The sequence below is a fragment of the Bufo bufo genome, chromosome 8 (assembly GCF_905171765.1).
Source record: "Bufo bufo chromosome 8, aBufBuf1.1, whole genome shotgun sequence".
Taxonomy (NCBI): Eukaryota; Metazoa; Chordata; class Amphibia; order Anura; family Bufonidae; genus Bufo; species Bufo bufo.
This window is the reverse complement of record NC_053396.1, coordinates 30225113-30249090: the sequence shown is the minus strand read 5'-3', so window position 1 is coordinate 30249090 and position 23978 is coordinate 30225113. Positions and strand designations below refer to the sequence as shown.

Sequence of the window (23978 nt, the reverse complement as noted above, 5' to 3'; positions counted from 1 at the left end):
GCCCTGCTAAGGTATACTACATAGTTTCTTAAATTCACATGTACTACTGATTTATGCAGAAAATATAAGAACAATCGAGCGAGACTCTGCAGCTGTGTCTCCCTCCTCCCTGTCTTGTCTTTACTACTTTACTCAAGATAGTATTTATGAGGCCTGAAGAGGCTTCTAAACATGAAGCGAGTAAGGTGCCACCTTCCCCTGCTGAGGTATACTACATAGTTTCTTAAATTCACACGTACTACCGATTTATGCAGAAAATATAAGAACGATAGAGAGAATCTGCAGCTGCATCCACCTCTTCCCTGTCTTTTATTTTACTACTGTACTCAAGATAGTGTTTATGAGGCCTGAAGAGGCTTCTAAACATGAGGCGGGTAAGGTGCCACCTTCCCCTGCTGAGGTATACTACACAGTTTCATAAATTCACATTTACCACTGATTTATGCAGTAAAATAAGAACAATAGATCCAGTTTAATAAGACATGGGTCTTGAATAGTGACAAAAATGCTTTTGGGGTTATTATGCCTCCCTGCTCTTACTTGCTTTGTTCCTTTCTTGGTCTCTCCCTCTTTCTTCCCGCTGAGGAGGGGGACACTGTCTCCACAAGTTTTTGAGCGCGATTCTTATCAGTCTGTGATATATGTCTCCTTGCATGGCTTACATAAAAAAAAATGATTCCTGGGGTCCTGCTTGAATGAATTATGAGGGAGCAATAGAGGATCGGGAGCAGATAAGAGCTGAGACTTGTGCAATGCATCCTCTTTTCTGTGTTTTATCTCTGGTAACACAAGCTCAGCCTATCTAGTGCCGGAAGATATTATAAATTGTACTTATGCACAGCAGGCAGAGCAGGGTCAAGTGTATGGCTGTCAGAATGAAGATGTCAGCCCGCTAAGAGATGGCTGCTCGGTTCCGTGATCGGACTCTTTTTATTTTTTATTTTTTCCTATCCTGATCTTATGGCGGCCACCTTCCCTCCCAAGGTCATCTGCGCTTGCAGACATACATCGCCATCCTGTTATGTGTCTGAACCATATAATTTTGCCATAACCTTGAAATAATTGGTCGTATTACTTTGCAAACCCATGCAATTTAGTAGGGACCCAGCATTTAGATATGTGTACTATAGGAGGGTATGCATGCTGTATATTCTTATTTTTATTTTATTTTTCTCTGCATTTACTCATCCTCGATATCGAAGCACGCGTATCTCGTCGTAGTCCAGAGAGACGTATGAGGATAGGAGTCATTGAGAGTATATGGCGATAATGTGATTGTATCAGTCTACCGACCCCGGGAATGACTGGTGTTGAAACATTAGCCTTCTAAACTCGCGCTATTATGTGCCCTACGAGTTTCTCTCTCCTGAGTAAATCAATCAGCATTTTCAGTGATTCCCTCTGTGAAGCTGACAGGCAGGGCTATCTGCCTTGGAAATAGAGTGGAATTGAAAGTGCTACATAATGACTTTATTTCCCAAAAAGATGGCCTAGCGTTAAAGGTTTTATCTAACAGCCCGGCGACCGAGACCTTTCAGTTACGTCACCATGCAGATATATAATGCGGCTTCAAACCCGACTGAAAGTGAGCCATATATATTCTGTGGCAGATCAGACAAAGCTTTTATCTTGGCCTAAATCTATTTATACTGTCACCCAGCCGCAGACAGGTAAAGATGGAGGGAAAAGCAGAGCGGATGGAGGAGCCTTAGCAGGCAGAAGCAGCGATATGGCCGAATATTAGGATATAGGTATAAATGTAATTACTGTATTTTTCACCCTAAAAGGCTACTTTCACACTTGCGTTGTGTGCGGAACCGTCATGGACGGATCCGTTCAGATAATACAACCGTCTGCATCCGTTCTGAACGGATCCATTTGTATTATCTTTAACATTGCCAAGACGGGTCCTTCTTGAACACCATTGAAAGTCAATGGAGGACGGATCCGTTTTTCTATTGTGCCAGATCGTGTCAGTGAAAACGGATCCGTTTGGCAAGCAGCGTTTTTGTGTCCGTCTCCAAAGCAGAATGGAGACTGAACTGATGCATTCTGAGCAGATCCTTTTCCATTCAGAATGCATTAGAATGCAAACTGATCCGTTTTGGAGCGCTGGTGAGAGCCCTGAACGGATCTCACAAACGGAAAGCCAAAACGGGAGTGTGAAACAAGACTAAGACGCACCTGCCCATAAGATGTACCTAGGTTTTAAAGGAGGAAAGTAAGAAAAAAAAAACATTTTTTTCATTACACCTCAGATCAGACCCCCAAAATGTTAATCAGATCTGAGCATAGAGCCCTAATCAAACCCTCAATGTTAATCAGATCTGAGCATAGCGCCCTAATCAAACCCTCAATGTTAATCAGAATCCCAATCAGACCTTAGCACAGACCCCCAATGTTAATAGGACCCCAAATCCAACCTTAGCTCACACCACAATGTTAATAAGACCCCCAATCAGACCTCAGATTAGACCCTCAATGTTAATGAGACCCCATTTATATCTCAGATCAGACCCTAATGTGAATGCCCCCCCCCCAATCAGACCTCAGACCAAGCACACCCCAACCGTCTTCCTGCCGCGCTGTGCTGTGACCCAACATAACACAGCGTGAGGTCACAAAGCCCTCCGATATCCTCACGCGGTGCGCAGCAGTGTGAGGAGCCTGCAGGAGAAGACCAGGAAGTGGTGAGTACAGAGCCCGGGAAGCACTGCATTCACCGCTTCCCGGTCCTCCTGTACTAATGAGCAGTGATGGTCAGTTCGCAGTTTTCTTCAGCGAATACATGCGGGCTGCCATCTTTAGTAAGGTTAGACTCACCCGTCCGGCAATGCACAGGTAAGCCCTTACCTGTGCCGCGAGCCGGTCTGAAATCAAATGTGGTCACCGGGAGCAGGCAGTTCCGAGAACAGCCGTCGGGGGCCTTCATCGTGCTGTTCTTGGAACTGCCTGCTCCCGGTGACCGCATTTGATTTCAGACCGGCTCGCGGCACAGGCACAGGTAAGGGCTTGTGGGGTTATTCAGTCAGAACAACCCTGGCGAAATACACATACAGAAGCAAAAACACAAATGCAATAGCACTCTGCAACCAGCACTCTGCCCTGCCTCCATGCTGGATGTTGAATGAGGCATTGGTGTACATTTTGGCCAAAGCGTAATAAGCCACTCACCACGTCAAGGTCGCCTCTATGAGTGGTCCCTAACACTAGTACCTACCTGTTATGGGCCATGATAGCCACACAAAATCCAGGGAACGTAGGTACAGCTTGCACGCCAGGCACACTCTGCTTTTAACCCCGTCCGGTGCCGTGACAGCTTTCATCGGATCCAGGGATGCAAGTACCAACATGCATGCTTACCTGTGCATTGCCGGACGGGTGAGTCTAACCTTTCTAAAGATTGCAGCCCGCATGTGTTCGCTGGCCATCACTGCTAATGAGCGCTTCCATAATGGAAGCGCTCATTAGTATTCGCCCCATAAGACGTGCTGACATTTTCCCTCCACTTTGGGGGGGGGGGGAGGGGGGAGTATATTATAGGGCGAAAAAATACAGTAATTATTGAGCTGAAATTAGCACTTATTTGTCTGGGTATATCAGTTTAAAAGCTCTTCCATGGATCCCCATAGATAATGATCTCGTATTTTTGAAAATACATTCTTGCCTTTCTGAGTCTCATGCACATGACCCTATCCGTTTTGCAAGTCCGCAAACCACAGATGCGGTCCGTGTGCCTTTTTGTGCAGACCAATTGATATCACTGGGTCCACATTCTACATTTTGCAGACAAGTATAGGACATGTTCCGTATTTTTGCAGAACAGACATGCCGATGCGGAAAGTCCATTGCGTAAAAAGATAGAATATGTCTGCAAAATGCTGACCCATTAAATCCAATGACTCCGCAAAGAAAATGCAGACGGCACACGGACTGCATCCTTATTTTGCACATCTGTGGTTTGCAGGCTGCAAAACGGACAGAGTTGTGTGCTTGAGGCCTTACAGAGCACCTGTTAGCAGGATCAACCCTATTAAATATTAAACCATGCCTGGTAGTGTCCATCCTGTTAATTAAAATGATACCTGTCTTGTGAAAACCGGTTGGGGCATTCCTCAGAAAAAAAGGACTTTTTATGAAAATGAGGAGCTGCAGTGCACCGAGGGGCTAGATCCTGCCCTTAGTGCACTAAAGCCCTAATTTGCATAAAGAGTAAAAGCCTTTTTTTCTTAGGAAAGCAGCACCCGGTTATTATTTTACTCAGCAGGATCAACTCTACTTGACACTATGCCTGGTTATTAGGGTTGATCCTGTTGACCGGTGCTCTTTAAATTCTATGCACTACAGCATTCCCTTGTCTGAGACAGGCCTACGCAGACAGGACTGTGATGCTTACAAAGGCATATTGTAAATTGGAGAAGGGGGGCAGGTTTATAGGGTTTACAATAATGTAGACGATTGAGTGATGTAGGAAAAAACTAACGTCCACTACTCCAGCCCCGCTGCTCAGGTGGTCCCCACCGATCTCTGCTTACTTTCTGCCGTACATCATTTATATGTGACCTCTGCAGTCCATCACTGTCCTCAGCAGAGATGACGGCATCTAAAAATCCAGATTTATATGCCTCCAGGGTTTATGGAAAGTTGGGTGACCCCTGAGGTTTGTAATGGCCGCCGTTATTGGCTGTTGCCTAGGTCATCAATACCTGATCAGTGGGGGGGTGACAACCGGTACCCCCGCTGATCGGCTGTTTGGTGACATTATATTCAAGGGTCACATGGCCTTTGTGCAGCTCGGTCTCATTCATGTGAATCGGCCTGGGCTGCAATACTAAGCACGGCCACTATCCAGTGTTGGCGCTGTGGTTGGGGTCTTTAAACAGCTGACTGGCGGGGGTGTCGGGAATTGGACCCCACGGATCCAATATTGATGATCTCAATATTTTACTCCCAGGAAACCCCTTGAAACCAAATAGAGGTGAAATATAGTATAGACATCCCATTGACTTATTTTATTCGGGTAGATGAGGGCAATTGTCACAACAAAGTCTGCTCGACCTCACAGTTTTTTTTTGGTTTTTTTTAAGCCCCTCTTTCTTAATTCGGGGAAAGAAATGGGACTAAAGTGTCTTCTAGCTTTGTGCAGTGCACAGGAGGTGAGTGAAGGCGATCCCATCCGGTTACTACTCTGCATTTCCGCATGCATGATCAGAGGGAGGTAGCAAGAAGATTGATGAAGATGGTGGATTCTGGGGCTCCTGCCCCTGTCTGCGCTAGGGAGGTGGGGGCTTTCAATAGGGACCCTTTCATTTCTTCTTCCATTCTTTAACCTCTAACCTGGGCCTTCTGTCGGTAGCTGTCACTGGAGTTGACAGGTTGATTGATGTCTCTTGCCACAGAAGTGTCTCCGCGCCAGTCGTTGCACACGGACACACTCAAATGTGCACATTTCAACGCGCAGCGAGGCCAAGGCGATGGATGGAAACACAGATGTGTATCATACATGGACAGAAAATAGCTTCTCTGACAAAACCACAGGAGCAATAATGAAGCAGCAGATTGAAAGCAGGCGAGCAGTTGCGCTGTTTTGTCTTCGTACCGTCGGCGTTATTAACCCCGTATTTGCTAATCAGTTTAGAGGATGCGACTGTTCAAGCAGTTAATACATTGGGGGGTGGCCACCTTGGTGACAATGTGATGGCGGTGTTAGATTAACCGTGCGTGTTTGGAGAATGTCCAAATAAATGATGACTGAATGCGTTACGGTATCCAAGGCAAGGAGGCCAAGTTGTGAAATCAAAGCCACCAGAGATCCAAATCATCAAAGCCCAGGACCAAAATGTTTCCTTTAGCTAGAGGCAAAGTTGATCAGTATTTTGCATCAGTATTTGTAAGCCAAAACCAAAAGGGGAAAGGCATAATAGAAATATTTACGCCTCTTCTGTGTTTTGGACCCTCTCCTGGTTTAGGCTTGCAAATACTGATGCAAAAATACTGACCGTGTGAAAGAGTCCTTTGGCTGTATTCAAAATCAGTCACCCACTCCTTTCCTCCAGTCCTAATACTCAGAGTAGATAGGAAGTGCATTTTGGTGGTAGTTTACACCATCGCTGCCATTGTGCTGGTAACGGAAAAGTTAAAGGGGTATTCCCCTTTGATAAAATGATGGCATGTTATGGAGACCAGGAGGAGTCTAATCTCTGGGTTCTCCAGCCCTGCCACCCGCTGTCCAGTGACCTGTAGCCTCCCCTATTCACTTCAAAGGGTATCTCTATGCAGTGCATACAGCATTTCAAATGAAGTATCATTGCAATATACATGCAATAAAAGTATTGTTAGGTTGTTATGTCCATCACATTTTCTTCTCCGGTAGCGCCCCCTGCTGTTTATCTTGTCACTGAAATACTGGTCCACTTCCTTATTCCATAAGTGGTAGACTAACATGCTGAGTAGCTTCTCGGCCCCCTTCCTCCTCTCAGTGCCGACGTAGTAATCCCCTAGTGAAGTGGCCCAAACAAATTTCATTTGTTCATTCATTCAATCATTCGTTCATCCCTACTACTAAATTCATAGAAGTATATAGCTATATCTCTCTAGACAGTGGAGGATATTTGGGGTGGAGGCAATTACATACCATAGCGCTATCTGTTTGTGGGATTGCTGGGCCTATGTGTCGGGGACTATTTTCTATGCAGGGGAGGAAGACAGGAGAAGAGGTTAAAGGGGGTTATCCAACTCCTATAATGACCCCTTGAACGCCCGTGCCCCTCATATAGGGCCGCTACTTCTCCCCATCGCGCGAATCAAAACATCCAGCGACAAGGGGGTGGGGGGGGCAGCCAATAGCAGGCCGCAACGCGGACGAGCCTCCCTAGAATTGCAGGTGATGCTAGGGAGGCTCGTCCCCGTCGCCAGATGTTTTGATCCACGCGACGGGGAGATGCAGCGGACTGCAAAACAGCAGGGGCCATGCGCATCAGCCCAAATGCGATCAGACTGCAGTGCTCTCCTGGGAGATGCAGGTGCTTGATGGTCACATGGGGCAAGCTGACGCCCGCCCACAGAAAGTGAAGAGACTAGAGCTTGCAATGTGGTGAGTGAAAAAGAGAAAAAGGATGAATATGACACCGGAGAGCAGCATTTTATGCATTGATATATATATATAGTTAAAATAATGATGTTCTATACTCCAGATATACATATGGGGAGCCACATTACCCTGCACCACTGAGCAAGTGCAAACGGTGAAGGGACCACAGCATGTCCTCCAAGCTGCACCATTCTATTGATTTCCCAGAATGCTATTAGGGTATGTTTAAGGCTACTTTCACACTGGCGTTTCTGGGTCCGCTTGCGATATCCGTTTCAGGGCTCTCACAAGCGGCCCAAAACTGATCAGTTTAGCCCCAACGCATTCTGAATGGATAAGGATCCACTCAGAATGCATCAGTTTGCCTCCGTTCAGTCTCCATTCCACTCTGGAGGCAGATGTCTGCCTGACGATGCGGAGCCAAACGGATCCATCCTGACTTACAATGTAAGTCAATGGGGACGGATCCGTTTTCACTGACACAGTATGGTGCAATTGAAAACGGATCCGCCTCCTATTGACTTTCAGTGTAAGTCAAAACGGACCCGTTTGCATTATTTTTTTGTTCATGGTAATGCAAACGGATCCGTTCTGAATGGATACAAGCGTTTGCATTATCGGTGCGGATCCGTCTGTGCAGATACAAGACGGATCCGCACCTAAACGCAGGTGTGAAAGTTGCCTTAATCTGACATGTATTTTGAATAGCAGTCATCTGCACAGGTTTGTAGAAACCCCATTCATGTGCATGGGAGGCTCATATCGCACAAATTTCTGTTCGGAATACACACCATTAAAAAACTCTGTGTGAATATAGCCTAAGTGTGACCTAAGAAAGACTGCAGAACTTTATACAAGCATGATATATTTTAAGAGGTCTCCATATATTTTGCAGAATATGAATTGTATCTTCTATCATTGCAAACGACTCCCATCTTCCCAAGACTTGTGAGCTCATAACTGGTCTCTCTTGTCATTGTTCTTCACGTAGCATCATGATCCTTGATAGAACACTCATTCTTTCCACCCCTACTATAATTGTTGTATTGTCGATCGGTGCTCATTATGGGGCAAATTATCTTCCTCTGTGTAGGACATTAAAGGGATTTTCTGAGATTTACATATTGATGGTCTCTCCTCCAGAATAGGTCATCAATATGAGATATGAGGCAGGGGTGTGACTCCTGGGACCCCCCAGCGGTACAAAGAGGCCGCTCCGTGAGCACTTCAGCCTCTTCCTAGGCCATGTGATATCACATTCAGTGGCTACATGTCCTAGGCGCAGCTTAGTCTCATTTAAGTGAATGGGACCACGGCCAAATGGTTGGCGCTGTGCTCAGCAAGCTGCGGCGCTCACTGTAGCTCCGGTGAGCGCCATGGTTTCCTCAACCAGCTAATCTGCAGGAGTGTCGGGGGTCAGACTCCTGCCGATCTGATATTGATCAATATGTGAATCCCGGAGAACCCCTTTAAAACTCCTTTTTTTGCTGTACTGAAATCAGCTCTCCACACACTAACTTCCCGGTGAGCTTGTGCTTATACACAGCAGCCAATGTAAGGAGTATGAGCTGCAGCCGAAGGGACGCAAGCAACAGCCTGAACCCATGATGATGGAGGGGGGGGGTTTCTCAGACTACCTTAGACTCCACGTAAGCAGTGCAGCTAAGATGTAGTCACAGATCACAGCTCTCCTCTAAGCAGCAAGTGGAATATTACCGTAATACTAAGCTCAGAATAACATATATTTTACCTTTGAGTTGATTTTAGACTTTTTTGGGCAGTTTCAAGACCCTGGAAAATGTCATGAGCACGAGAAGATGGACACCCTTTCACAAGTGAAGACGCCCTACTGGCTCGCCCTCTGTTGGCTGATGAATAGCCTTTTTGTTGTGTAGTCTATGACCTATCCTTCTTTATATTCACATTAACACTTCCTCTCAAGAGCACCTTTCATTCTCCTCGTCACTCAGATGCCGCGCTTTTACAACCCTCTGTATCTCCATCTGTAAATTTGCTTTCTTTGTCTCCGGCGCCCTCCTGCTTATCACATCTCTCGGCATTGTCGTCGTACCTTTCTATTATCTCTCACTTGCTTATGCCTTGGAGGATGAGGGACAGCAGTGGACGCTCTTGTGTTCCGGCAGCGGCAGAGTTAAACCGATAAGGGGAAAACCTCCTTTAGAAGGAGTCGAGCCATTCATGTGTAAAAGGCGCTGTTCTGGTGTCTCACCAGTGAACGGAGAGCACTCTGTAATTTCTTTTTAATTAGCTGCATGTAAAAGGTCACTAGATTTCCCGGCATGTCCCTGTCACTGACGTGACACGAGGTACCTGCCATCAGACCCATTTCCAGCATCTCCCATGCTCTAAACACGGAGATGTCTCTCGCACATTGCTGTCGTGTAAATAGAAGAGGTGCCCTTTTGCAAACGGAATCCTTTCATGTTGCATCAAACAGAACAGCTGTTCCATTCACTGCCCGGAAATAGATTTGCCGTAATAAATATAGTGTGTGTGCATGGAGCCGCTGCATCTGCATCGCCACCGGGGCCTGCAGTGGATTCCGAAACATCCGACCCTGCTTGATCCTTGTCCCTTTTTGTGTGTTGCCCAACATTAAGATTGTGTTGATGTCCCGCTGAATTCCTCACCTTTACTCTCACCAGTGGATGTAGTGTTCCACGTGAACATCTAAATCTCTTGGAAATGTTGCATGCTAAGGTATTTGTCACGCCAAACCCTGGCATATTTGCCAGGTAAGCGGCTGGATCTCTGCCGGACCCTATTGTAGTCAATTGGCCGGCAATGTCAGATCCAGTGCCAGCAGAGTGAAACTAGCCTTAGCTATATTGCTGGCTTCAGTTAAAGAATTCAGACTTAAAGATTGATGACAAATCTACAGGATAGTAACGATGGAGAAGGACCGGCACTCGCATATAGCGTCTTGCAAAGTATTTCTTTCTTGCCACATATTCATTCTGTGACTTCACGGTTTGACAAAGACATGGATTGTGTTGAAACGCGTCACGGAATGAATATGTGGCAGTAAAGAAATACTTTGCAAGACGCTATATGTGAGTGCCGGTCCTTCTCTATCGTTATTGTTGTGTGGGACGCTCACCCTAGGACACGTGCACTGCGAATTTTACCTGCAGTGCCGACTGATTTGAATACACAAATCTACAGGATAGGTCATCAATATCTGATCTGCCAGGTCCAACACCCGACACCCCCAAGCCAATCAGCTGTTGGAAGAAGCTCTAATTCCTCTTTATTAAACTGCCCATTGCCTGATCTGCCGGTGTCCGACACCTGGCACCCTCAACGATCAGCTGTTTTAATAGGAGACGGCACTACTTCCTCCTCATTACAATGCCCATTGTCTGATTTCACAGTGTCCGACACCTGGCATCCTCGCCGATCAGCTGTTTGAATAGGAGATGATGGCACTCCATGTGAGTGCTACTTCCTCTTTATTACACTGCCCATCATCTGATCTGCCGGGGTCTGACACCCAGCACCCCCGCCGATCAGCTGTTTGAAGAAGAGGCTGCGCTCCATGTGAGTGCTACTTCCTCTTCATTACACTGCCCATTGTGTAATCTGCTGGGGTCCAACCCCTGGCACCCCCACTGATTATCTGTTTGAAGAGAAGGCAGTGCTCCATGCGAGAGCTGCTTCCTCTTCATTACACTACCCGTCGTCTCGGAAACACAGTGTAATTACAAGTACTTGCTACATTCAATTGAATGGAGTGTTTCTTTGTGATTACACTACGCTGCCACTGCAAAGGAGATGACGCATAGTGCAATTAAAGGGGAGCGTCGCCTCCTCTTTAAACAGCTGATCGGCGGAGGTGCCCGACCCCCGCCGATCAGATATCGATGACCTATCCTGGGGATAGGTCATCAATATAAGAACCCTGCAAAACCCTTGCCCAGAGCACCTTGGAGAAGACAATATTGAAACTTTGGGGCACATATGAGGAGATTTATTGTTTATGCCTCATAACTCACGGTGTTACTAATAATCCCAGACGTAGAAACCAGCAACACTGGCAGTGTCGAGAATGAATATTGATGTTTTGGGACATGGTCAGGTCCAGAAAAAATCTAAACTTTGACATGTAACAGGCAACCTCCTTAGACTTCTCATGTTAAAAAAGGTGAGATTTTTTGGGGTTGCTCATTTAGAGAACTGTATCCGTCCAGCATCAACAATGGAGAACCACCACACACTATGCACTAGTATTAATTTGTTGTGTTTATTGACATCTTGTCAGCATATTCAGCCAGGAGATATAATAGAAGTGGAACGCACGTTACACCTGACTGTCTATAGGAGGGTTAATGATGCTTCTTTATGAGTATGTTTGGGTGCATCTGGGGACAATCACAGACAACGGTGACAGGATGTTACATTAGATCGATACTTATATGGACACATCACTTATATTGACCTATTTTTGGAAAAATCCCGTCCATCTTTCCACTTGTCTCTCTAGATATTCTCTGATAGAATCCGTTAAGTCTTTTTTTTATTTTATTATTTCACCCTCCGTTTTTTTACTTGTATGTCTCCCATCATACATTGGCAGCAGTTTTGCGCTTGTCTTCTTTGCGCTCCTTCTCTCTCCTCTGACTCGCTCTCTTGTTCTCCCACCTGCTCGTACATTCGACACCTATTCATCATCATCTCTGTGAGCAGTAAACTTTCCAGATTGTCTGCGGAAAAGTCACGACTCGTCCCTATTAGAATAATGGGATGTGTTAGCTGGCTTGAGTCCTGACACATAAGATACACAGTTTTGTGACTCTCGCTGTCACTCTGTCAAAATTGCTGATAAAATAGGCAGTGATTTTTTAACTACCATTTAATTTGATGGAGTAATCTCTGCAAGACCCTGGAGTAGTGGAGTGCATTGGGTAGTGTTGTCATCCACCTGCAATGCAATACATTGGCTAGAGAAGCAGGGAAACAAAGGATTCCAGTTAAAATGTGCAATCTCATGAGGCAGAGGGGGGAATTGGCTTTGATGATATCACAGACTTTGACCAGGTCATAATTTCGAGCACCATACATATGCAATAACTGGTGGCCAGTAGTTGTTCTACCAGCTTTTATCACCTCTCATATCCCAATTAACACAAATGTTTGGTTCAAGAGAGGAGGTTGGATTGGCTGTCTGCCATCTCCAACTTGTTCATTCTAGTGGCCGAGGAATTTGGGGATGGAAGATAAGGGTAGGTTAACCAAGTCCAACATGTTTATGAAATTTCCACATGTTAAAAGTGGTGCCTGGACTATGGGCACCTTTGACATGGAAAAATATTTTTACATATTTTAGTGGTTAAATACAACCACAATGACCTTTATTCTACAACCTTCATTCACTTTATTCATTTTCAGACCCGATTATATTCGGTTACCAATCTGTTCATAGTTTCAGACTTTTCTCTTGCAGAAATGTCCCACCCGGTAATGCGTTCTGGATGTGACCTCTGTGTGTCCAGGATGTTGCTGCCTTCATTAGCTCTCATGTATTGGCACAACTTCAGTCTAAGACTGGTTTCTCCTTCTACAGCTCATTAGGGATTTCTTCTCTCATTTACTGACTGTAATTAATGTTGTTGAGTGCTTGATTCCCCGTCTGTCCCTACAGAATTTGCTGTAGGTGTGCTACTTTATTTCTTCTCTTGTTACGTAGGTTATGTGAATCTCCCTTTGCAATTTGTCTTGTGCGTGCTTTCCTCCCAATCTACAAGCTTTCCTTGGTTGCTTTCCCATCTGCACTCTGATCTACCATTTACAGCCTCTTCCAAGTCCCTACTGCTTTCTCTGACACTGAGAGAAGGGAAGGTTAATGCATTCTGGATGTGAGGTCTGTGTGTCCAGGATGTTGCTGCCTTCATTAGCTCTCAGGTATTGGCACAACTTGTTTCTCAGACATGTTTCTCCTTCTGTAGCTCATAAGGGATTTCTTCTCTCATATACTGACTGAGAGTAGAGTGCCGTCAGAAACAGAAGCAGTGCTATGTGAAGGGTTTCAGTCAGATTCAGCAGCAGCTAGCGGAACGACTTACACACACAGAAGCAAATGGTTGGACTTAATGAAGACTATTTAGAAAGTCGCATAATTTTGCATTTAGGAAGCAATGAAAAAAAAATTATAATATAAAAATGTCGCTATAAAAGTGTCTATAGCCTTAAAGCCGGGAATTTGATATTGATGGGCTGTCTATAGGATAGGTCATGAAGATCAGATCAACGGAGGTACGATTTCTGGCACCCCCACCAATCATCTGCCATGGAGCTCCGTGAGCACTTCATCCACTTCCTAGACCAGTGATGTCACTGTACATTGGTCACATGGCCTAGGCACAGCTCAGTCCCATTCTTATTAGGAGAAGTCCCCCCTTCTATCAAGCAGAGAGGGGAGCTGAAACAAATGTCGCCCTGAAGAACCCAACACATCTTTGCATAGACATTGAAATCTGTGGAAGCCATATACCGCTTCATTTCTGCTGCATCATTGCTGAAGATGAAGACTTGCTGGCCGTGGAGGTCCCAACATTTGAGAAACAACTCTAATGATGGCAGACGACCTGTAAAAGGGCTTTTCCCAACTGGACATCCTCTGTCCCATCACCTTTTTAAAGCATATGGACTTCACCGAAGTGAGTACCACACTTTGGACTCTCCTCTATTAACCAGAGAGGAGGGTTCCTAGTGGCTCCCACTCGTTGAGACTCAGCACAGCCTGTGACCATTAATTGTAATCACACGTTTCCCCTTTAGCAGCCAATGCAGGAGAAATGTGCAGCCGCTCAGTTTACCCTGATCACAGTTGATCAGCTGGAGTTACTACAACTCCCAGCATGCACTGACCTGTTGTCTTATCTCACAGAAAGACATCATATCTATGACCAAGATTGTAGGGGATAACAGAACTGTTGCAATAATGTAAGTTGTAAGACTTTTGGGGAGTTTTGCTTCCTTCGCCTGCGCTCATGTAATGTGTTTTCTCCCTCCTTTACATTTCTTCTAGGTGCACGCCAACTAATATACATATTTGTTAGTCGCGGCTTCAGCATTTCTTCTCCTTTCTAAACGCTTCCATCCTCCTATTACAGAAACAAATGATTCTGCTGGAGGCAGCTCCGAATATATGAAGCAAAGTTTAATTTTGTGAAATGATTTAAGGAAGTTATATATTTGTCCCCCTCTTTAAATCATTAGGCAGCAACCAGGGAAGATTAATGCTTTGTAATTATATTTAATTATACAGTTCCATGATAAAATGCACCACATTCACAGATCGCTTAATGTAATAAAAATGACCTTCTAAAACTCCACGTTGAATATGTGGATCATAGAGGGATAGGTGCAGATAATGCCAAGAAGAACTCTACAAGTCGGCCATTCATATCGCTTCTTAACCTTTCCCTTAATATGTATATATATGTACATAGCCCTTGGCACAGCTCGATTGTTACCCAGGATAGGAGCATGATGCCCTACCTGTAAGTGTTATGTGTATGACCTTCAACCTCAGCCCAGTTTTCTGTACCACATACAGGAATACGTGGCTCTGTGTGACCTTCTGAGGAATGTGCCCATTTGGCTTTCATCTTTCGGATCTCCCATTTAACCTATGCCAGATTCGTAAACCTTAGTCTATATTTGAACTTCACCAAGCTAAAAGCTGAAGGGGCCCAGCACACAGACCTTTTTCTACACAATTGGCCACTTTTCTCTATGAGCTTGGTCGTTTGGTTTGCAAAACCGCCCCATCCAAATGAATGAAGCTGATCTCCAATGCCATGCACACCCCATCAGGGGCGGATTGGCCATAGACCTTACAGGGAAAATTCCCAGTGGGCTGATGCTCATGGGGCCATCCAAGCCCTCCTCTCTGCCACTGGCCAGGTCCATAATGCGCTCTCAGCGATATTAAGCAGAAACTCATGTACCCCACCAGCAGCGGCATATGCACTCTGAATTCAACTGCTGTGGCCCATATCTCACCTCCTAAGCCCCCTGCTCCATATCTTAATCAGAGACAAACTGGAGGAGGACACAAAATGCCATCTGATGATGGCTACAACAGAAGGACAGCTTTTGGGCCAGTATATTGTGCTGCTCGGTGGTATATGTTTTTGCTCTATGGTATTGCTGGCCCTGCTTATTTGTGTTGCCCTGCCTTCTGTCAATTTGGACTCCCTTACAACATTGAGCCACTTTTAGATTTAATTTTTCCCAGGGCCACTTTAAGTGTCCAGTCTGTCCCTGCACCCCATCCACATTAATGTCACAGGTGGGAGATAGACCTTATTTTTCAGATCTAATACAACCCCTTGAAGAGGAACCTGTTCTGCTGTTTAGGGTAAATCCCCTGTACTACTATGTTTTTGTGTGTTTTTTTTTACTTGTTGTAGAGATGTGACCACCTGCTTTACCACCACGTGAATGTATGAACCTTGCCTTATCATGTACATTAGTTCTGTATACAGTTTGGATTGTAGCGGTAAGTGCCTATAGATTTTGAAGTTTTTTTTCATCTCCACAGGCCACGCGATGTTCAAGCTGACCTACCTCAACAACCACGATTACAAGCATCTGTACTTTGAATCGGACGCAGCCACTGTTAACGAGATTGTCTTAAAGGTTGGTTTCCTGAGTTTTGGCACAGAATTAGGGTGCATTCGCACGAAGGTGTGAAGGCCGCGTCTGTGTGTGGCGAACCACAAACCATGGATCTGCAAAACACGCACACTGGCTGTGTGCATCACGGGGTGAACCCATTGAATTCAATGGATCCGCGAGATGCAACGAAAGATAGGACATGTTGTATCTTTAGCGACGCGGAGGCACAGACCCGGAAACACACAGAAGCCCTTTCGCATGCTCCCGGATCCGTGTCTCCGTGCTGCAAAAGATAGAACATGTCCTATCTTTCGCCGTGGATCACGGACCCATTGAAGTCAACGGGTCCACACTGTGAGTGGGGATGCACACTAGGGGTGCACCGAAATTCCGGCAGCCGAAAATATCGGCCGAAAATGCACCTAATCCACTTCGGCCGATATTGTTACATATCGGCCGAAAATATGGGGTGTGGGATTTGTCACCCACCATCTGCGGGCGGGCGCCGGGCGGGCGGTTTACTTTGTCACTGCATCTTTATTTTACCTTACAATCGTGAGGCTCCAGTAACTAACAACTCTGCAGGCAGAGCGGAGGCCGGCGTAACGTCACTTACTCACGTGACGCGCCTGCTCCGCCTCCTTCATTCATAAAGTGGGCGGAGCAGGTGCGTCACGTGAGTAAGTGACGTTACGCCGCCCTCCGCTCTGCCTGCAGAGTTGTTACTGGAGCGTCACGATTGTAAGGTAAAATAAAGATGCAGTGAGTGATGCTGTGAGCAGCAGGGCCGGGGCTGTTATGGGTAGGGGGATCGGTCTATGGCACTGCTATGGGGAGGGGGGATCTGTGCACTGTTATGGGGAAAGGGATCTGTGCACTGTTATGGGGAAAGGGATCTGTGCACTGTTATGCCCATAACAGTGCACATATCCCCTTTCCATAACAGTGCACAGATCCCCCTCTCCATAACAGCGCCACCCACAGATCCCCCTCTCCATAACAGCGCCACCCACAGATCCCCCTCTCCATAACAGCGCCACCCACAGATCCCCCTCTCCATAACAGCGCCACCCACAGATCCCCCTCTCCATAACAGCGCCACCCACAGATCCCCCTCTCCATAACAGCGCCACCCACAGATCCCCCTCTCCATAACAGCGCCACCCACAGATCCCCCTCTCCATAACAGCGCCACCCACAGATCCCCCTCTCCATAACAGCGCCACCCACAGATCCCCCTCTCCATAACAGCGCCACCCACAGATCCCCCTCTCCATAACAGCGCCACCCACAGATCCCCCTCTCCATAACAGCGCCACCCACAGATCCCCCTCTCCATAACAGCGCCACCCACAGATCCCCCTCTCCATAACAGCGCCACCCACAGATGAATTTCATTCATGAAAAAGAATTATTAATAAAATCATTAAAAAAAAAGTATTTTAAAAGTATTTGGGCAAAAAGGCAGTTTCGGTTTTCGGTCAAGGGCATCCTGAATTTTCGGTTTCGGTTTCGGACCAGAATTTTCATTTCGGTGCACCCCTAATGCACACAGCCAGTGCCCGTGTTTTGCGGATCCACGGTTTGCGGTGAATGCACCTTTAGTGTCTACGATGCTGGTCCCATGCAAACAGTACTAGAGTTGTTTTTGGGAACCCCTCCTGGGGATACTCCTAGCACCAGTTCAAACCTTCTGGTGGTCTCAGTGTAACTTTTATCCAGTAAAATGTTATGCCACCATCTAAAACATGTTATTGAGCTGTCTGGGCTATTCTGCCCAGGTTACCATTCAGAGGGCTCCAAGCTACTAGATACCAACCAATAGAAGTGCCCATGACTACTGGTCAGCCAAGATCAATACAGACCACCACGCTTAATAGTTTTCTATGCTATGTACTAATTCAACAGTGCACAGTGCTTACACCTGACCTTTGTGTCGGCATGATTAGAACTTCATTATGGGCTGGTCATGGGAACTCATTGAAGAGACATAGTGGTGTATGTAACCAAACCAGAGACGCCCATCTGTAGACTATGCTATGATCTGCCTACCAAGGCATCTTACCTAGCCAACTAGTACCCTGTTCTCTACTGATGTCTATGGATAGATCTTTCTGGTTTGTCTGGTATGAATTATTTTGCGTTCCTTATGGCCTAAAATATCTATAAATTTAAGATGTATTAAATACATTTTCCCCATTTTTTGGGGAAATTGGCAGGGAATGAGGTGGGTAAAGAAAACAAACTTTCCCACCTTTTAGATGTCCCTACAACCCAGTCCTACTGCTCCAGTAGTCATATGGCAATCTTCAGTCACATGACTGCTGCAGACAGTCACTGGCCTCAGCGTTCACGTGCACTTGACTGCTGAGGCCAGTGATCGGCTGCTGCATTCACATAAATGATGAACGACCTGTGACTACTGCAGGGTTCAGAGCGGCAGGACATTTAAAAGGCAAGTTTTTTTTTAATTATTTTATAATTTATAATTTTTCAGAAATCTTGGAAAAACCCAATGCAAAGAGGTATCTCCCAGGGAAAGAGAACCACCTCTCTAGCACCACCTTGTGGAAGTGGCTCCCTAGGAGTCTGAGTCTGACTATTTAACAAGGCTTGGGACATGACAAGGAAAAATATCTATCCGTAGACAGCTGTCTCCGGGTGCCTGCCCCTCATCAGTGTGGAGTAGGACTGGGTGGGCAGTTATTTTAATATTCTTTGTGTATCAGTTCACTATCCTTTGCAAGATTTCTGCTTGCTGCCATTGAATAGGAAACGTTGGTGTTCACTTCCAGAGTCATGAGATGGCACGGGTGCAGAGCTCGCAATAAAAAAGAACTGCGTAGTGCACTGCGATTATCACATGACCTGGACGGAATCCTCTGGAAGATTTACATTGACTGTAAGCAGAGATCTTGAAAACCGCAAAGCATTTCTACACAGATTAGAAAACGGCAAACGTTTTTATAATACTGTTGAGTAAGTGGTTGTATTCTCCATGAAATCACAATTCTGCATTGTACTGTTCCTCTTTTACTCCTTATAGAAACCTTTGAATAAGTTGACAGCTGGGTGCTACCATTCGTCTTGTCATAAGAGAATGTTCCTACGCTGGCAGCTCTGATTGGAGAATGCCAGGACTGTGCAGAGATACACCTCCAGCTCGTAACATCCATTGATACATTTCTAGTAGGAATAACAGAGGAATGCTTCCACATTGACCTGTCATTTCATAGGGAATGCATGTACTTACTAAAACAGTGACAGATACCAGAAAGCCACCCTCAAGGCAGAAGATGACAGTAGAGGGACATGGTCAGTGATGCGCCCATCACTCTGTCCATGCGTTTGTAATACACACCTCCTGCCATCGTTTAGGGAGCCGCCAGGACCGCCATGCGTATTGTACGGGGCTCTTAACTGGTAATGTGAGCCAAGCACATGATGTGTATACACTGAATTCCAGATAATTAGCAACGGATCTAATCGAATGGTTAATTGCAGCTTTTAGATGCACTGAACAGATATTAATAGCCAGCATAAAGCAGACTTCATTATCTGTGCCGTTATGTGCTGCCATTTCAATTTGAATATAGCGGTAATGAGTATACCTTGTTAATTTATCCACTTCCCATGTGCCATGTGGATGCGGAGCAATATGTTTCAGTCCACTATAGACAGCAAACATTGATTAGTAAAACTATTACAACCCTTTGTAAGCACATGCGTAATTAGCATTTAGTGCCTGGAGTATAGATGATGCGATGTGTGTTATACTACAGGTCTCTGACTGTTCACGCCTCGAAACGTGTCGCATTGAGATAGGAACAGTTTGGACCTGGAAACTTTACAACTGCATTTTTTACCACGACACTTGAATGATATCAATGAGATGCAATACTTACCAAGCCTCCAATTACTCCACTGTTATAGGTGGGGCCCGCACCTACAGTACAGACCAAAAGTTTGGACACACCTTCTCATTCAAAGAGTTTTCTTTATTTTCATGACTATGAAGGCATCAAAACTATGAATTAACACATGTGGAATTATATACATAACAAACAAGTGTGAAACAACTGAAAATATGTAATATTCTAGGTTCTTCAAAGTAGCCACCTTTTGCTTTGATTACTGCTTTGCACACTCTTGGCATTCTCTTGATGAGCTTCAAGAGGTAGTCCCCTGAAATGGTCTTTCAACAGTCTTGAAGGAGTTCCCAGAGATGCTTAGCACTTGTTGGCCCTTTTGCCTTCACTCTGCGGTCCAGCTCACCCCAAACCATCTCGATTGGGTTCAGGTCCGGTGACTGTGGAGGCCAGGTCATCTGGCGCAGCACCCCATCACTCTCCTTCATGGTCAAATAGCCCTTACTTTCAAAGTTTTCCCAATTTTTGGGCTGACTGACTGACCTTCATTTCTTAAAGTAATGATGGCCACTCGTTTTTCTTTACTTAGCTGCTTTTTTCTTGCCATAATACAAATTCTAACAGTCTATTCAGTAGGACTATCAGCTGTGTATCCACCTGACTTCTCCTCAACGCAACTGATGGTCCCAACCCCATTTATAAGGCAAGAAATCCCACTTATTAAACCTGACAGGGCACACCTGTGAAGTGAAGACCATTTCAGGGGACTACCTCTTGAAGCTCATCAAGAGAATGCCAAGAGTGTGCAAAGCAGTAATCAAAGCAAAAGGTGGCTACTTTGAAGAATCTAGAATATGACATATTTTCAGTTGTTTCACACTTGTTTGTTATGTATATAATTCCACATGTGTTAATTCATAGTTTTGATGCCTTCAGTGTGAATCTACAATTTTCATAGTCATGAAAATAAAGAAAACTCTTTGAATGAGAAGGTGTGTCCAAACTTTTGGTCTGTACTGTATATCCAGAGCGGAGATCAGCCACACGTGTGTGGTCACACTCTATTCATTTCCATGGAGCTGACGAAAATAGCCGAGCGTTTGGCTGGCTCGGCTATCTGCGGCAGTCCCATAGAAGTGAAAAGAATGGTGGCCGCATTTCCACAAAGCTGTCTCCATTCATTCCTAAGGGATTTCCCTTCTTGCTGACAACTCCACAGAGCACTCTTCCTACGTAGTGTAACAGTTGTCACTTTTCTTAAAGAGAGTACGTCAGCAGTACAAACATAGCTGTGGTGAAGGTTTTCTTATCAGGAGTAGTGTGACTATGAAGTTTTATTCTGCTCTCCATAGTGCCCACAAGGCAGAGCTTCACTGTGAAGTGCATCAAGCTACTTTATAGCCCCCCCTCTTTGCATAACAGCTGTAATGGTCTTCTGGTTGGATACTACAGCTGTCACTCAAAGGTTAAGCAGCTCAATTCACAGAGAAGCTTCATCTCATGGGCACTTGAGAGAACAGAATGTAGAATAAAAGTTCATATTCTCCTTTCTCCTGATGAGAAAAGTTCCTCTTCTTAGTGCTGTCAGCAGTTTAACATCTAGCATGCTGACAGGTTCCCTTTTAAAGCTTTTTATGTCTTCACTCATATTATACATGTGTCCTTCTTTCTTGATTGTCCCTAGGTTAATTACATTCTGGAGTCCCGGGCCAGCACAGCTCGGGCAGATTACTTTGCTCAGAAACAGAGGAAACTGACCAGGAGAACCAGCTTCAGCTTTCAGAAGGAGAAGAAACCAAGCTAGATGGGAGGCCAAGATACAAGAGAAGAAAAAGACTAGGTGGACACATGGAGCCTCAGTTCTGGCCGGCCAGAGAGCCTCCTGCATTCTAATGGAGAGAGACTGATGAATTGTGGCTATGAGGATTTATCACTAGTACCAAGCTGTTATCATTAATCTATATACAGAGAATTATCTAGCCCAACCCCATGTCCCCCTTTTTGGACCTTTATGTCTGTGTGAACAGGCTCCCCCTATAACTTTTACAACTTTGTAGCCTTGTTTTACGGAAATATTGACTATTCAGGCCACCCCATAAACTGAATGCACCCCTACAGAATCCTCTTCAAAAAAATGTTGTAGAAGAGGGGGTATATGCTGGACTTCGTTTAATTTCCTTAAAGGATACATTTGCACAACCGCTTGTGTTCAGTTTAACAGAACCGGGCTGTGTGGATTTTCTTATCCTGGATTGGCTTTTTAAATAAAGAAGGCTAGAACGTGTTGGTCTGTCTGAGGTCCACAGTGTAGACATTTGAACGGGTGTGATATGACATGTCTTTTATTAAAAGGGTTTTCCAATATTTTAATACTGATGACCTATTTTCTGGATAGGTCATCAGTATCTGATCGGTGGGGGTCCAACACCCGGGACCCCCACAGACCAGATTTTTGAGAAGGCAGCGGCGCTCCCTGTGAGCGTTGCGGCCTTCTCGCAGCTTACAAGCACAGCACCGTACATTGTACAGCAGCTGTGCTTGGTATGGTGCTCCGCTCCATTCACTGCGCATAGGCCACGTGACCCATGGACGTGTCGTCACCAGCCTAGGGAAAGCTGTGAGAAGGCTGCAGCGCTACTGTGAGCGCCGCTGCCTTCTCGAATAGTCCCACCGATCAGATACTGATGAACTATCCTGAGGATAGGTCATCAGTATTAAAAACTCAGAAAACCCCTTATGAGCCTCTGTCACAGGTTCCTTTAAAAATGGCGGACCAAATGGCGTAGTATGCTGTGGTGGTTTGTTCAGTAAAATGACAGACACCATTTCAGGAATCAGGTTCTAGTGGGCCAGTGGAGTCTGTTGGATGCTGTTGGTATCCATCATTTACATTGTTCTATTCTTATGACGGAGCAGGACAAGGAAAATGATTAGTGCAGATGTGAATTGCACTAATATACATTTTGGTCCATGTTAAAGGGTCACAACTAAACATAGAAATGCACTACCAGAAAATAAAAAACCTCTAGAACGAATTAAGATAAAAAGCCAATTTTACAATATGGCAGTGCTGGAGGTCGTTACATACAGTATGGCGATCAGATTTCCAAGATCCTTACTTTACATACAGATGGTCCACAGACTTTTTTTTTGTCTGGCGTCACTGTTGTTTTTTGTCTTGACAGCGCTGTTTTTCATCTTCTCTTTCACAGGACTGTTGATTGGGCGTTGTTGAAGTGTTCATTGTCTGCTAGATGAAGGTGTGCACCATTTGTGCAATTAACTGACTGAAAAGTGCTGCAAAGTGGAACTTGGAGAAACTGGATGGTCCACCAAATCTCAGACATAATTGAAGGAGAAGTTTCTTTAGTGCATCGGTGGTGTCGGCAGTGGTCAGAGGAGAGGGTTCGTGGATGCTAAGATGGCTGTATAAAAAGAGCTGCTCTGTCTCAAAGGAGGGCAACGGCATTACAAATTGGTTCTGCAGTAGCTGCCCGGACCATAAGAAACCATCTACTTGAGGCAGGACTGCTTTCATGCATTCCACTAGCTTGTTTGACACTGAACTCTCATCATTGTCAAGAGTGCCTGCACTGGTACAGTGAGAGAACCCATTGGAGGCATGAATGGCAAACAGCAGTGTTCAGTGATGAAAGCAGGTTCTGCTTTAGTACCAACGATGGCCGCATCAGACTTCACTGGAGAGCACCTGCTGCCATCATGCATAGTGTGGAGACACTCAGGTCTCATGATTTTGGGGCGCCGTTAGCTACTATGGATGTTGCCGTCTGGTATTCGTGGAGGAACATTAACCAGTCTTCAGTAAGTCCAAGACATTGTGCAACCAGGTGGTGTTCCAACAAGACTACACAACAGGCACTTCAGGGTTTTTAACAGTTCCCCCTTGATAGCTTGATCTCCAGATTTCTCCCCCATTGACAATGTCTGAGACTGGATGGAGCCACATACACAGCAGCCAGCAACCACCTTGGCTGAAACAGGTCCAAGTTGAAAGAGCTTGTACTACAGAAGGATATCCAGCATCTGTATGACCATTACCATGCCAGAGTGGCAGCCGGTATAGCAGCAAGGTGAAATGCCCCCCAGTATTATTGTGACCCTGCCTCATCATATACCCTGCTGCAGAACCCAAAATAAAGAGTGCTCCACCTTGCTTGTGTGATTACTGACCAAGCACCACTAGCAGTTCATACCCTATGCTGTACTTTGGTGACAGCAGAATTTTCTTAAAGTTCTTATACAGGGAGTGCAGAATTATTAGGCAAGTTGTATTTTTGAGGATTAATTTTATTATTGAACAACAACCATGTTCTCAATGAACCCAAAAAACTCATAAATATCAAAGCTGAATA

General features: G+C 45.3%; 1 protein-coding gene across 2 annotated transcripts in view; it reads left to right on the top strand.

The window, feature by feature from the left end:
- The window catches only part of MAPKAP1 (MAPK associated protein 1), a 176781-nt gene extending 153024 nt beyond the window's left edge, over positions 1 to 23757 (top strand). The window contains exons 11-13 of one of the 2 annotated variants that reach the window (XM_040442681.1): positions 15660 to 15757; positions 21290 to 21445; positions 22818 to 23757. In XM_040442681.1, the coding sequence (XP_040298615.1) occupies positions 15660 to 15757; positions 21290 to 21409 (218 nt within the window). In that variant the 3' untranslated portion in view covers positions 21410 to 21445; positions 22818 to 23757. Of the gene's footprint in view, positions 1 to 15659; positions 15758 to 21289; positions 22021 to 22817 lie in introns of those variants that run through there. The other variant, XM_040442680.1, reaches the window with a different exon arrangement.
- The last annotated feature ends 221 nt before the right edge of the window (positions 23758 to 23978 follow it).